Source organism: Parasteatoda tepidariorum, chromosome 5 (genome assembly GCF_982258835.1).
Source record: "Parasteatoda tepidariorum strain Cologne lab strain chromosome 5, Ptep-v5.0, whole genome shotgun sequence".
Taxonomy (NCBI): domain Eukaryota; kingdom Metazoa; phylum Arthropoda; class Arachnida; order Araneae; family Theridiidae; genus Parasteatoda; species Parasteatoda tepidariorum.
In genome coordinates, this window is record NC_141759.1 from 93640093 (window position 1) to 93656791 (window position 16699).

The 16699-nt window shown below is 29.3% G+C and overlaps 1 protein-coding gene and 1 long non-coding RNA gene across 4 annotated transcripts; both read left to right on the top strand.

Moving 5' to 3' along the window:
• The first annotated feature begins 1598 nt into the window (after window positions 1-1598).
• On the top strand, window positions 1599-6122 carry LOC147809877 (uncharacterized). Its single transcript, XR_015433846.1, has 3 exons — window positions 1599-1820; window positions 4063-4209; window positions 5941-6122. It is a non-coding gene; the product is annotated as an uncharacterized LOC147809877 (long non-coding RNA).
• A 3297-nt stretch (window positions 6123-9419) lies between these two features.
• Window positions 9420-15486, top strand: LOC107445011 (uncharacterized). 3 transcript variants are annotated; one of them, XM_016059319.4, is made up of 3 exons: window positions 9420-9514; window positions 11423-11510; window positions 14803-15486. In XM_016059319.4, exons 2-3 carry the CDS (start codon window positions 11429-11431, stop codon window positions 15420-15422), a joined length of 702 nt encoding a protein of 233 aa, XP_015914805.3. In that variant the 5' UTR covers window positions 9420-9514; window positions 11423-11428; the 3' UTR covers window positions 15423-15486. The 3 variants fall into 3 exon arrangements, with proteins under 3 accessions (XP_015914805.3, XP_015914806.3, XP_042898166.2); XM_016059320.4 differs by having other exon boundaries at window positions 9426-9488; XM_043042232.2 differs by lacking the exon at window positions 9420-9514 and adding an exon at window positions 10806-10847.
• Window positions 15487-16699: the final 1213 nt, after the last annotated feature.

Below are 16699 nucleotides of genomic sequence, written 5' to 3' on the forward strand. Positions count from 1 at the left end.
GAGCTGCAGTCATTAAAGTGTACCAATAAGTGAACTACCAAGCAGAAAACCGGCCGGCTCTCAACGTCAGGCTTGTGGTCGTCACAGGCTACGGAATGCTCGAGCTGTAAGGAGATTCGCCAGAGTTGCCCAGACCAACAGAAGAGCAACAGTGTGTTAAATAGCGGAGTATGAAGGTGCAACTGCTAACGTTTCTGAACGAACTATGCGCCGCACTGTATAAGTTAGGGGAGCCGACGACCTGTTCCAAACCTAGAAGACGTTTCCAGTTTGCAATGGTGCATACAGATTGAACAGTAGATAACTGGAAAAGGGTCATGTGGTCTGATGAATCGTCTGGGCATCAAACAATTGGATCCAGTTCCATCCAATCTGACGGACCTGAAAAGTGCAGTTCACCGGATATGGGGTCAAAATCCACCTCCCAACATCTCGGAATTTATGCCAAGAAGAATTCGAGGTGATTTTACGGGTTAAAGGTGGTCATAATAATTTGGTCACTCAGTGTATATCTTGTCATATTTTACATTTTTTATTTCCCTGAAACTGTTTTGTCTTCAATTTTTTATTTTGTTTAAAAGGATGGGAAAATTAGCACTCATAACAATTCAAATTTTAAAAACTATTTTTTCTTGAAGCAATTTTGTTAACAAAATCACAAATGATTTGAATTGTAGGTTTAAGAAGTTTCATTAAGAGCGAAAGGTAAAGCGGCAAAAAAGAACTAAGCTTTTGGAATCACACTTTCCAAAATTGAAGCTTATCTCTATAGTTTGAAGGTAAGAATCTGTGGAAACAAATTTTTTTTCGATGAAGTACGAGTATGAAATTGGTGGAACAGTTTTTTAATGCAACTAATTTCATAATTTTTGCAAAAAAGTTTTTGATTTGTATAAACAGTTCCTGTGGTTTTACGAAGAACGCAAAAAGTCAAATAACCTCTTGTTTACTTCGGTCAACTTATGTGAACCTCAGCTTATAAGAAAATTTATAAGTCAGCTTATAAGTTATAAGAAAATTTATAGTTCTACTCTAGTGAGAAACATTTATGGACTTTTAAGCTTTTTGGGGATTTCTCACTCGATGCATAACATGTAAGTTATTTGGGTAGAATTCCACATAAACAGAAGTGATTTTCTTTTCAATGTGAGTTCATTACTTGTTCTGAAAAGATTTCTGGAGGCAACTAGGTTGTCCAGCACTGGAAGCTTGTTTTTATAGTTTTTTGAATTTCCCAAGTAGCACAGGGATATTGTAACAGCTTCAGTCTACATCGACCGACATTGTCAATATTGGCGAAAATCGAAATTGTGTGTACGATATTGTACGATTCCCGTCGATTTCACATTAAAAATCTGTTTGTAAAATTTTGATTTAAAACTTTATTGTGTTCTTAAATTAAAATTAATCATTTAAAATACAAAAAATGAATTCAAATTGTTATAATTCTAAAAAATAAATTTGAAATATAAATTTAGTGATATCCGCATAACACCCGGACAATATTTGATATCAATATTGTAATCGTGTTTTTGTCACGACATCGATCGTTTTCACTAAATACTGAAAACTACGATTTAAACCACTCGCAACCGTAACCCGTTAAGATGCTGTTTATCATTTTCCATTACACCTGCAGTCTATTTATCTTTTGTCTTCTTATATTTAAATCTGATTTCGTCTCATAATATTTATATCTTAGCTCATAATGTAAGTTTAATGAAAGGTGTTTCGATTAAGCGAGACCGAAAACTCAAACCAGCTGAAGATGAATTAATGCACCATGTTGAAATTCTCTGCGAATTCTCTGATCTTGGCAGGTATGTGCTGTTTTTAATATATATAATTATATATTGTTAATTACATCGATTTCCTTTTTTTTCATGTCCAGGCTGCTTAATTATTGAATTATATCACATTATTCAATTCTCATATTCAGAAACATTGGCGTAATTTTATAGTATGTTTGGAGGTGTTAAGCCTTCTCACATGCTTATGTTTATATTTTTTCACACCTGCAACTTGTACGTTCGATGAAAAATATTTTTTAATACTAAACTAATTCAAAATTTAAGAGCTAAGCGAGCTAACAAATAGATCATATTTGCATATTTTTTAATTATTAATTTGTCATGGTAGATTGAAATGTTTTTTTTTCTCGAAATTTTAAATTGAAGATTTAGTATGTGTACTAGATTGATTTAATATGTCTACTGAAGATTTAATAAGATCTCTAATATTGCTGCTAGTAAGAAGTTTTTTTCTCAACCGTACAAGTTTGCAGCTATATCTATCTATATATATATGTATGTTTAATTATTATTACGTTTAATGTATTTAATTAATATATATATATATATATATATAATGTTTAAATTACAAAAAAAAAAAAAATTTAATCATGAAAATTTTATGTGTCTACATCTTACTTAACTTACCGAACCGAATAGCTCATTAATCAAGTAATGAATAATTTCAGAAGGGGTTTTGATATGTGTATATATATTTGCCATAATTACGCCAATTTCCTCTTTTTTTTTAGTTGAAGTTTGTTAACTATTAAATTATATCACATTATTCAATTCTGATATTCCCAAAGATCTTGTTTACTTTTATTGTTTGTTTACTTTTATTGTTTGTTTACTTTTATTGGTTATGGTTATGTGCACTATAACAATTTGTCTGCTCCTCTCGGACTAAAAAAATGTCTGAAAGACTTGAAATATGACGAAAATTACCTGTTTTATTTTTTGACAGAAATTTACCAGTTATATTTTAATCATGCATTTAAATAATAACTTTTTGACAGGCTCAATATACGCCGATAGTAGCGTAAATTGATGTATTTTTTCTGTTGTATTTTCGTCAGTTATTGATGTTGATTTTCATGTGGATTTTAAGTATCCCAATAAACAACCTGTTAAATTGGAATCTTGTATTTGGATATTTACTTTTTAAATTGATAATTCTGTCGAATTTTATCAGTTATTGCTGCTGATTTCTCCGTAGTTTTTAAATCTGATATCTTTATACAACAGCCTAATCCAGAAACGAAACACTCATTTGAGGCGACCGATTCATGTGAATTCGTCGTCAATCTTTTTTTTTTCGCCAAGTACTACTGCATATTTAATGATTTGCAATTTTTTTTTATTGTGATGATTAGTTACAAAAGGTGAAGGAAATAATTTCTGTGTCCCCCGGCCTACCAACAAAAATGTGAAATTGTTACATGTAATGTTATAATAAAAATTACACGTTCAATTTAAAAAAAAGCTATATATAGGGTTTTTTTTACGCACAGCGCTTTTGTTATTTTAAATTAGCAGCATACATGTTTATTATTATGAAAGGTATTTTGCAGAAAGATATTAGTGCTAGAGAGTTTTGTCGCAGATAGCTCGAAGAAATTCTGCCTCATGGATTCAGAGTACAACAACTTTGGTTATACTTATCATTTCAATTAATGTTATTATATTGCTTTTTTAAATTTATTGTTGTGTTTTTGTTGGAGAAAATAGTAACTTCGGTAAGTCATGACAACTTCTTGGAATTATTGATGGAAAGTCAGGGATTTGAAAATCTAAAATGTCGCAGATACCCTGTACATATCAAAATCAAAAGCAATCCATAGCTGAATATGTCCCAACTTTGCAACATATTTTGACTTATGTGATTCTTAAGTCAAATATGACTGTGATAAGTGTTTTGATGGTATGGGTATTTCTCCGCACACAATTTATACATAGAATTCTTGATAATTGGATTCGTTCACATACGATCTGATATTGCAATGTTTAATATATTTATGCAAAGGCAATTGCTTTGAAAGCTTCTCATATACAAAGTAAAGAACTAATGCAAGAACTCTTTCAGTGAAAAGTGACTGAAGTCATAAATAATATATTATAAAAATGAAAAATTTAGATAATTCCTTCCTTCAGCAATCCCATGCCCGTTTTACTTATATCATCTTAATTGATGATAAAATATGAGATACATTTTGTAATGGTTATTAAAACAATATATATATATATATATATATATTTTTTCTTCTTTCAGATATGTTATTTTGAAACCATCTGTAAAGGCTATTTATGCTCTTTTACTTCAGCACCATCTTGGAATTGGCGATGACGTATTGTAAATTAGAATGAAAAGGGAAACAGTGTTTTGAAAGCCCCTCAGCTGTTACAAACGCCATCTTGGGTAATTTTATAAACATAGAATTTTAAAATTTGTAATAAGACTACTTTTTTACGAGTCATTATCATGCACTAAAATGGATAAGTTATTCCTTAAATTGATTACACTGATCCTTCCTGTTTTATTTTGCATAGTTTGTATTCTAAACTAATACTTTTACATTTTACAGCATTGTATGTTTCAAAGTTCAAAAGTTAATCACTCTTGAAGTTTTGTAATGTTTTTCATGGCGTCTTTTCCCAACTACTGGCTATCAGGGTTTGTTGATTTAAATCAGCTTGATTTAAATCATAATTTAATACATGATTTAAATCAAATGATTTTTTAAAAAAAAAATCATTGATTTTGAAAGTTAAAAAACGGTGTTATAAAGTATTGATACTTTATTGTTTTCTTTTCTTAGTTTTAAAATTTATTTTAAATAAATTGCTGCATTAATTAATTTTAGTTATTGAAATTACTTTCTTTCTTGGTGTGTGTTATATTCCAACACATTTGAAATTACATTTTTAAAAATCTTTTTGATTCTTGAGATTGATTGGATAGCATTAAATGTGTACAGATTAAAATGCACATTTAATGCTGTCTTAATATAGATATGCATAGCTGTAGAAAGTAATTAATAAGTATGAATTTTTTCAAAAAAAAAACAATTCAAATAATGTTAATTAAAATTCTACCCTTTGATTGATAAAAGCATGGAATTAAAATCTACATTATATTTTATTAGTGAAAAATGTATATTTCTAAAGCTTGAGGTTATATTAGAAGGAAATTACCCTAATGTGTCAAAAATAGAAGGAAAAAAAAGGGGGCTGATGAATTCAGATGTTTTTTTTCCTGATATAGTGTCATTCTTCCCTTTCAAAGTCTATTTGAGGCAGTAGAGTTATTAACTGGTAACTGGTATTTTTTTTCTCATAATATGTTTATAGTCTCTTTGACATTATCAGATTTTCTCTAAAGAAATTTTGTGGAAAAAAAAATTCCAATGAGTACATACATTTTTTAAAATTTTTTTTCCACTTAACTTATCTATTTTGATATAAGATTAAAAATGAATATTTTAATATAAAAATATATAGATTAAATATTTATTTATTGATGAATGACTACATTTATAAACACAATCTGTTGCATTTATTTTGTCATATTAAAAATCAAGAGGAAAAAATCTCACTTTTAAATAAAATTATGGTTTGCTAATTGAAACTTAGTTTTAATAGTTAGAGAACAGGGATCTGTGTCCAAGCCAAATTTATTACCACTTAGCGGTACCTTTACAAAATACTTCACTATATCTGAATCAGCTCTGTGGTAAGCACATGTTAGATGTGGAAGTTGTATTGACTAGCCGGGTTCCAATCCCAGCCGATACTGGAATTAGAACCTGGATCACCTCATCGAAAGGTGACTAAATAGTTTTTAAAAATTATTCAAAGAAAAACTTTTTTCCAACTGTTTATATTATAAAATATAATATTTTCCTTATGTTATAAACTTACTCGTAAAGGACCCCCATGTAAAAGCAGGCCCAGTGCTCCTGAAAACATAAAAACTGCTCTGATTGTATACAAAAGAATTATCAACCTAGGGATTAGCATAAACGCTGCTAGTAGTACTTGCGTTTTGCTTATGTCTACTTTGGTTCATGTAATGTTTTCAATGTAACTATTTGTCTTTTAATTTAAAAATATTAAAATTAACCACAGCTCATGTCTCATTTTTTTTCAGCTACTACCTTCAGACTGTTTAAAGAAACTAGCAGACTAGAAAAAGCTTAAAAATTTGGTGAAGTTCTTGCCACCGTCGACGACCGGAAAGGCAGGAAGACTTAAGTTTGCCTCAACTGACACAGTTTTGTTTTAGAAACAATTGATTGTATTAAAGAATACAATAAATTATAGAAATTAGTATATTATTCTTTACTGTTTAATAAAAATTATATTTCATTGACACATTTGACAACTGTTCATGCCCTAATAGATATTTTAGCTACACTTAAATGGACAAAGGCTATATGTAAATTAAATCGCAGCTTATTCTACCATGCTTACCCTTTTTTAAATCAGAAATCTGAGGAAGTGACTCCTGTTATTTTATTATTACAACATCAGTGTGAATATTGCTTTTTTTAATCTTTTTAATCAGATTTCTTAAAATCGAACATGATGCTGTGAAGATAAGGAATTTTGTTTTCCATACATACTATTTTAGTAAAATACAGATTATATAATACTAAAACGTCACAGCAAAAAAGTTTATAGTTTTAAATTAAACATATTGTAATTTTAATCTACATAGTAAAATATAGATGCTGTAAAAATTATTGCACAAATCACTTAAAATATTAAAATTATTTCACAGTATAAATGGCTGCTTGTAACCTGAAAAAAAAAAATATCTTAACAAAACTATTTACTTTCTAGCTTATTTTCTAGAATAATAATAAAATATACCTGCCTACCCAAACTTATTAAATATTAATAACTAATATTTTAACTTAAAAATTCTATAAGTTTTGGTAATAACAAATAATTTAATTTTAAACAAGCTAGAACGGTTTTGTTATCAGCTTTTTCCAGGTTACAAGCAGGCATGAATATTTTCAAAAACTAATTTTCATTTTCTCAAATAACGTAATTTTGGCGATTGTCGGCATTCCGCAGCATTCGTTTTTTGAATATCGTGTTGACGATGTCGGTCGGCATTGTACAACGTTTGTAAATGCAGAGGGATGTCGATCGACGTTCCCCAGCGTTTTTACAATATCGTACAATATTGTTTTGCAATATTGAATATACGTTATAAAAGGGGTCCATTTTTATATAGTACAATATTTCGCTACGATATTGTACAATGTTCAAAGCTAAGTTTTTACGATATCGTTTTTGTGAATTGTGCTACTTGGGTTAGGATTAATCTACGTTTCATCCATTATTCCAGAAGATCCATAAATTCAGAAGAAGAACGCTTTCGCTTTGTCTGTTTATTTATAGAATTTAATTGCATTTTGAATTAAAAATCCCTACCTCCTTATATTATTACTCCCCTTTGTTACTCTTGTTACATGCCACGTTACATTACATAAACATATACTACTAGCTAGGGCGCCGGCAGCGGGGTGCACTTGCACCCCCCTGGCTTTTTTTTTTTAAACAATTGAAGAGTATAAAAATTTTTTATTGAGAATATTTTTATTCCAAAACAAATAATTAAGTAATTATTGATACATAACAATTAAAAAACTGTTTAATCAAACAAAGATTGTAATCATTTTGTTAGCTGTCCAAATCTGTTTATAACTTTTTCAATGAATTCTGAGTCATCTTTGATTCTTTTCTTATGTACACTGAGCATGCACAAACTGCTTAACCTCTCGTGAGGCATTGTAGACCGATTCCATATTTCGATGCGTCGCATTGTACTAAAAGCGCGTTCAATAGAGTGCGTAGTAGCTGGAAAAGTTAGGCTAATTTTGATTGCCTCCGTTATAGCTAGATCAAACGGTGTGGCCTCAATAACTAAATCGATGAAGGATTCTTAAGAATTTTCTCTATGGAGCGTGTCACCGTTTTAAACAATATATCTCTAAATAATTAAAACAAATTTTCACTTCAAACTCACCAGAATTACATGATAACATATTTATCTTATGAAATACGGCAGATTTGAGCTCAGAAATTACTTCATTTATTTCTTTTATTGAAAACAAAATTATCCGTTTGAAAATATCGCCTCGCAGAATAACATGTAGTAAGCAATTGCCAACTTTCTAACCGGAACTAGAGCAGGCATACAGCTCGAGATTGTTATTTTTAACATTTCTACCGAAAACACGATCCATTCCTCCACATTTCGTACCACGTACTTTTTTTAAATGTCTTGTTAACAATGAAGAAATGTATCTTGAAGGAAATTAACAGATGAAAGTATATATAATAACAAAACAAAATGTGATAACAGAATATTTGCAATTTTTTGGGGTTGGGGGGTGGGGAGTAGTTTGTTAGAGGGTTGCACCCCCTTTTGTATTATTCTGCCGGCGCCCTTGATTGCGTTTGAAGCCTCTCTTTACTAAACAAGCGGTGAAAGCAGTTGCCAGAATCGTTGCAAAATGCTGCTTTTTGTATCGCCACTCCACTATTTATTTTTAACTAGCTACAAGTTAGGAGAAAAGTAACGACTACATCAGTTTTGCTACTTGCAGTGCGCTAACCTCCGTCCACTGGATAAGATGTGTGCGTATTTCGATGGAAAAAAAATCTAAAAACTAATTAAATTATATAAACTTTGTAGTGTAATTTTAAATTGTTTCATTCTAATGAAAATGTGTGATGTCACATTTCTTTACCCGTTCCCGAAACTGGCATGATTTTATGAACCGCTTCCTCCCCTCCAAGCCTGACATCACTTATAAACGTCATTTTCAGCTATCAACCTTCATCTACATTTTCCTTAGGTCTTGTAAACCTTTGAAACCAACCCAGTTAACGAGTCAACTGGAGTAAGCATCGTAACAAATTGGCTGTCGTAAAAAGTTTGTTTTTAACACCAACTCACATTTGCATTGTTAACTTTGAAAGGTCTACCATGTTCCATTGTAAGCTACCATGCGTCAGTAGCAGTATACAAAATAATCGTAGGACTTGGAGGTTGCGAACCTGAATCGCACTATTTTGAATGAATTTTTCATGTTTTTTTAGGGTGATTTCTTGTTTGTATAGCACAGAAAAATAATTCCACTTTGATTATTTATAAAGTTGACTCGCACTTGCAACTGTGATGGCAGCTGGGTTTTATGCCACAAAGCTAACTTCTCTCATTATTACATGCAAAACTGTATTTGGGCCAGATTTAAATGTCTTGTGACCCTATTTTAGAATTGACTTCAAAATTCAATCATATCAGTCCAAATATCTCAGTGATATGGATCTTCAGGGCCAACATTACACGCAAAAAACTTGCAAATGCGTGTGAGAACTTGATTGGTAGTTTTTTTCGTGGGTAAAATTTAATCAATCAGGCTCTCTGTCAAACCCACAGGTCGTCGTACTACCGAAGGTGGGTGCCATCCCCTCTGCAGTGGATCAAAATTGTGATGGCATGTCTTCGGATCAACCTCAGGGATGTTTCCCAGACCGTCGCCAATAGCCCATTGTGCGAGAACGACTCCTGAGATATAAAAACATCCTAGATAATTTTCTTAAATTCGAGCACGTTAACTGTGACGAACTTTAACTGTGTTCATCAAAAATACTTTTTGTTTACATTTGGATACGGTATGTTGTGCGGTATTGTAATATAGGTATTAAATAATAATAATGTCTTATAATTTCATTTCTTGAGTATATTATTATTATGGGGAAAGTTTTGTATGATGTTTTACTTCCAATTTTTATTTAAGAGGAAATCCTGCTTATTTAATCAATTATGCTAAAATACCCAATTGAAAACTTGTTAAATTTCAACCTTAAAATTTCTTTTTTACAGTTTTTATTGATGATGATGTAGCAATTCAAGCGATTTAATAAATTTTTTAATTTGGAACATTTCTATTGCTTATATTCGCAATCTTATAGAAATATGCTCGTAACAATCTTACAGAAATATTTTTAAAATAGCAAAAGGGTGATATCATATCACTTTCTTTTTATATTCGACAAAATTTTCGTCTATATCTATATGATATAATTTATTTTGCCAGTGTTTGATGTGATGATTATAGTGTTTGATGACTATAGTGTTTGCTGATTATAGTGTTTGACCTTTACACCTAAGTAAAAGTGATTTGTTGAAGAGGGTCTGTTATAAATTATTGTGATTTAAAAAAAAATTAGCCTACATCTGAAAAAAAGTAGAAAAATTGGGAAAAGTTTGACGAATTTGTAACAGGCTTGAATCTTCTGAAAGAAGAATAAAGAATTACAAGTTCAAACTTAACTAAAGTTATTGTGTATTTTTAATGTTTATGGATGTCACTAATAGTTATAACAAAGTTGATTCTTTCAAATGATATATTTTCTAAAATTACATGTAATGTTTTGTTGATTATTTTTTAGAATTGAAGTTTTAAAAGAATTAAGAGTTATCTTTTTACTTCAGTGTTGCTAATTATAAAATAACCTTTTCTGCATAATTAATTTAATTATATGGCAGTTGACTCCTTTCTATATGATCTTCGGATTACTACAGGCGACTATTTGCAACTATTAATGTTTTGTTGATTATTTTTTAGAATTGAAGTTTTAAAAGAATTAAGAGTTATCTTTTTACTTCAGTGTTGCTAATTATAAAATAACCTTTTCTGCATAATTAATTTAATTATATGGCAGTTGACTCCTTTCTATATGATCTTCGGATTACTACAGGCGACTATTTGCAACTATTTTTGGCCTGAGGCGACTATTGCAACTTTTTTTTGCCTGAGAAGTATTAGAAAGCAACTATTTTCACGAAAAGGAGACTTTTCTGTACTCATAGCAATGATTTTTTTTAACATGAATTGGGATGACAATCTGCGACCAGCAGGAGCTTCTGAACGCAATGAATTCTTTTTACTTAATAAAAGATGTTGAAAATTTTCAATTGCAAATTTGAGTCATCACTTTTTAATGTTCTCAATTTGCCCTGATTCTATTGTAAGTCTATTTTGTTTATCTATCGCCTTTTCAACAGTTATTGCTACGAAATTCTGCATGATTTCAAACAACCCAATTTTTAATACAATATTATGATGCTTGAATTTCAAATTTGAGTAATTATTATTCACAATATATATATATATATATATATATATATATATTTGCTAAATCGATTACTGATAAAAGAAATTTTTTTTTCGACAAAGTATGTTTTTTTAATGAAAAAGTATTTTTTTTTCTGAAAATATACTAATTTTTTATATTAAAATTTAATGCTAGAGCACTAACGTTTATATAAAAATTATCATGATTGCAAATTTGCAACCAACTTGACTAAATGGATCATGGTATATGACAATTAAGTCATTTAATAAAATTTTAATTATATTATTTAAATTTTTTTTGTCCTTATTTGGGCAAAACTATATTCATAGTTTTCGGCAACTATTTTCATGCTTTAGGCTACTAAAAGCAACTATTTTGCTCAATTTTTTTTGTCTTATGCAAAATTTTTATTTTTGTAGCAATAAGAATTTACGGGTTATTTATAATTAATGGCAAACTATTTTCAGGTTTTAATGGCTTTCAGACAGTTTTTTCAGAAATTTAACTCTCCTATATGGTTCTATCCATCACTGAGCAAAGATATTGCAAAAAGAGGTACGTTTCTTTTTTTCTGTTTATTGATGTACAAGGTATTCAGTAGGGATGTAACGAATAGTGATATGGCCAAATATTTCATATTTGGCTTAAAATATTGGCTTAATATCAAATATTAAATGGTCGAATAACATATTTTTTTCAATAATTTTTTTTTTATTAATACTATCTTTTATTTATAAAAAATTTTATTTTTTATTGAAAAATAATCAAAACTTGGTTGTATAAATGGTATAGGGTAAAAAATGTTTAAGATGATTGGAAATATTTAAGATAAATAAAAAACTGACCATCAGCTAATAAAAAACTTATTAGTTGTAATGTTGAAAAAAAGAGAAATAAAAAAAAAATCTTAATTCCTAAAACAAAACTTTACTGCTAAAAATTTAAAAATAATATTTTCAGGAAAAAAATAATTCATAAAACGTAAAGAGAGATAAAGACCTTCAGAAATGCATTTAGAAATGCAGTGCTATCATAAAATTTCTAAGAAAAAAGATTATATTCAAACGCAAAACAAAAAAATAATAATCGATCTTAATTTTTGAAGGAAAAATTAATCTCAGTTTTCCAATTACTATATTTTTAAGAAAAAGTAAAGTTGAAAGTCTAATTCAAAGCGCTCTTAATTGCCGCATCATAATATAAACATCGATGAAAATAAAAGCTTTTTTAAAAAAGAAAAAAACGGGATAGAAACCAAAACACAAATTGTTCTTAATTTTTAAATGAAAAATTTCACGCTCAAAATCTCAATGTAACTTTTTCACATTGTCACACTTTTGGAAGAAGCGACCATAAAAGAATGAGATGTGCTCTTTGAAAAATGCCATCATAATAAAAACGCTGATAATACGAAAAGTTGCAAGTAAGAAAAGCTAGAGAGAAAAAAAAAATGTTATTAGTTCTGAAACATAACTTTAACGTTGTGAATCACAGTTTTACCCTGTTATCTATTTTACCGTATAGAAAAATATTGATAACAAAAGAATAAAGTCCATTGGAAACGCTTTGTTATAATGCTGCTCTCTAGTTAATACAGAAAAACTAGCAAATATGAAACAAATAATGAATAAACAGGAAAAGTTCTCAATTATTAAAACATTAAATGCTGAATAAAGGACAAAATTGACTTAACTGTATAGAATTAAAAAAAAAATCACCAACACGAAACTCATGATTCAGCATGAAGTAATCTCGTTTCAATTTTCCATTTGTCTTTCAGAATATAAATTAACAAGTTTAAGAACTTATCAAATATGTAAAAACAATTTCTAATAAAATGAATAGTAAAAAATATGATTCTAAATTATTCTTTATTAAATCTATTCAAATCCCCCCCCAAAAAAATTCTACTTGAAAAATACTTTGTCGAATATTTGGCCAACCGAATATTCAGCAAAAAGGCCAAATTTGAATAGTGGCCAAATATTCGTTACATCCCTAGTATTCATTAGTAAAAAAATTAATTGTTTTGATGTTTTTTGTCACAATGTAATTCTTTAGTTGGCTTAATTTTGCATTGATTATACCTATCACAAATTTCATTTATCCTTTCTGTTTTGATCGTACACTTTAATAATCACTTTTCAACACGCTTGATAACATTGTAAATCAGTGATTTTTTTTCTTCTTTTCTCTATTGCTATTAACAGGGTATCTGCCCACCTGGCAAGTCATGAGAAATCGTGGAAAGTCATGAATTTTAGTATTGAACAGTGTCATGATTTTAACTACTTTTTAAAAAAAAAAAAAATCACGAAAAGTCATGGAATTTAGATCGCTGAACAAACTTATTTTTAAAATGGAATTTACACCCTCCCCCCAATTTCATGGTGTACTAAATATCTGAATTTGTAATAAAATCCCCACTCACAGTCATATTTTATTAAAATATAAAATTTTTTATCATGTTCTTAAAAAATTATGGTATTCTTTCAAAAAATGAAAGAAAAAATATCATTTCTAGCCCGAATTATCTTTTAAATTTCTGTGATTTCAGAATTTTTGTTATTATTTATTATTATTTTTTTTTTTATCAATTTCAAATTCTAGCTGAAGCAAGCCAGTCATTGGCAAATATTTTTAATTCCGAAATGAGAGCAGAAAAATCGGGAGTATTTCTTTCCTTTCTGATGAACAAGAAAAGTATCTTTAGAATATAATTCTGCAGAAAAAAAGAAGAAAAAAAATTTGCTTTGGTATTTTTTTTCAGTTGCAACTCTTTCTTTACTCTGTTTTTTAAATTTGAAATCTATAAATATGTAGATGCAGAGTATAACAGTTTTGGTTATAATTATCATTTCAATTAATGTTATTATGTATAATGCTTTTTTAAATTTATTGTTGTGTTTTTATCGAAGAAAATAGTAGCTTCGTTAAGTCGTGAAAAATTCTTGGAATTAGTCATGAATTTGAAAAACTAAATTGTAGCGGATACCCTGTATTAATGCAATTGATTTTCTCGTGGTTTTTGATATTTCAATATCATTACGGCACACAAAATTTGAGTTGCACATTTGAGTAATCTGTTTTTTATGTGCTTGATTTGTGTTGATACCATCCTTAGTCCATGTGCTGTTTGGATAATTTTATTGGTCAGTATTTATACGAATTTTCTCTATGTTTTTTAAAAAAAATCTCTTTATTTTTTATTACGGCTCACAAAATTCAATTCGTGCATCTCTTGATGCTCCTTGACGCAATGTTATCACTGTTTTTTCAATCCACTTCAATTCAAACTATCTCATGTAAACATGAATTAACATTTCTTAATAACTCCTCATATTTAACTGAACCAATTTTTTATTGAAAACCATTCTGAACATGGGTGTAAATTAAGCCCTCCAGTAAAGTTTGTCTTTAAACAGTAATGAAGGAGTGATTACATTTCGAAAGTAGTTTCTAGTTGCTACAATTAAAAAAAAAGTAGTTAACAATTGTAATATAGTAGTAGTTAACTACAAAGAGTAGTAAACTTTGTAGTAACTTTGACAAAAGTAGTTAACTTTGTAGTTTGTGGTCAGAAAAACTACAAAGAAAATGTAGTTTTTCTAACCACAGCATTTGGATGTGTCAGAGGCCATGGGCTATGCATTTCTGCCCTGTATTTGTCTGATTGTTTGAAATTCTGATAGTGTTAACAAGTAAATGTGAAGTTGTTGAAGGACACCTTTTCGTTTGGGAGCATTAAAAACTCATTTACTTTTGATTTGATTTTATAAACTAAAAGTTTTTCTGTGTGACTTTTGAACTTACGTTATTTTTTAATCTTTAAATAATTTTTTTGCAGGTAATCTGAGTAGTTTTGTATGGGATAAAGCAGTACCAATTAAAAAAAATGAAGCAAGTCCTGTGAAGAAACTTGACTCATTGGTAGTTGACAAACATGTTGCGCATCATCAAAATAATAAGTTTATAGACTTATTCACAAACAATCCTCACAAAAACTTTTATATGCCAACAATCACAATAAACACTTTAAAAGTCTACGAGGACTTGCTCCGAGTTCCAAAGTCGATCGTAGATAACAGGGTGATAATTACTAAAATTGATCCTTTAATACCAGAGCAGCCTCAGAAAAAGGAAGCAATCCGTATGATTCGCATCCGCAGGCGAAAAATGCGAAAGCACAAGCTTAAAAAGCTGCGAAAGAAAATGAAATTTGTTTTTGCAAAAATCAAACTTAGGAGACAATTAAGAAAAGAAACAGAGTTTCGCACCGAGTTGCTCACTCAAATAGAAGCTGCTGATAAATTTGATGCAAAGGAATATGTTGCGAATATAATGCATACAATTAGGTATCATCCTAAACCAGAAACTGAGGAAGAAAGAAAAGAAAAGTATAGATTAAAAATAAAGGCTCATAGATACAACACAACATTTGTGAGGCCTAATTTTGATAATGATTGACTGTTATGTTGATTTATTTAATGTAGTGATATGTTAACACAATAAAATTTTAGTTGTTTGTCAACCTTGAGAGATATTTTTTGCATTTGAATTCTTTGTGATGAAAGTTAAAATTAAAAGATTTGTTCAATGCATTGATAGTTTTCGTCGGGCTGTAATTTCTTTTCAATCCATTATATAAGGCTTAGAATTAAAGTGCTTTTAGTTAAAGTAGAAAATAAAATATAACCACAGATCACATACATGTAAGTAACAAACTGATCTATGCCATATAAAATATTATTATCTATGAAAGTTATACATTTTGTTGCTAAGTAAGAAAAATCGCATGAACTAAACATATCTAAAGTTACAAAATAATCTTTTAAGTATTTCTTGAGAAATTTAAAAAAATGTCAAAAACTGAAAGTGTCTCTTCCATTATTGTAGTGAGATGTTAGAGTGCTAAGATTGTTTATCTCTTTTTAAGTTAAATATTAGTGCTTTAGACGTTTTTTACTTTATACCGTCATCTGTAAGATTAATTGTTCTTTTATTTAATGCTAGCAGCTTTATCTGGTGCTGCTGTTGTAGTAAAGGTATTGAGTAATCTGTATAATCATTATTGCTTGTGATATTACTATTTTATAATTATTTTGTGGGCACCTTGATAAAGTATTACAAATATTCTCTTTTTAGCTATACTATGAATTATCCTGTTGAATTGAATCTAGTATTTAGCTTAAATTAGTTTTTGATTTCATATACACCTTTTTATAGTCAAGATTTTACTGAATCAAAATTAAAATTTTTGAAAACTATTAATGACTAACATTTTGATAATTTTGGCTGACTAATATCACTGCTCCACAATCTTTTGTAAAAATTTTGTCTTGTAACAAATTATCTTAAATTACAGACAATTTCTTTTTTTTTTTTGTTGTTGTCCTTTACGGTGCCTTTATGTTCTTAATTTTACCAAAAAACTAATTAGAAGTTTGACTCTCAAAAAGATAGTATTATTCAACCCCTTTATGCAGCCAGGATAGCCTAGTTGGTCAGGCATTGTACAAATGCCCAAGAGTTTGTGGGTTCAATCCCAGCCGGTCGAGGACTCACCCGTGTAGTAAATGGTAAATCTGTCGAGTCCAAAAGTCCTCCATGTTCCCATAACAAATCAATACCTCTGGGGGTACTGATCCAGGAGTTTCCTTGTCTTCTGAATTTGTTCAAAATTACAAAAACTAAAGTGATGAACATTATTTGTCGTAAACCCAAAATTGGGTCGGCTGTTCAAC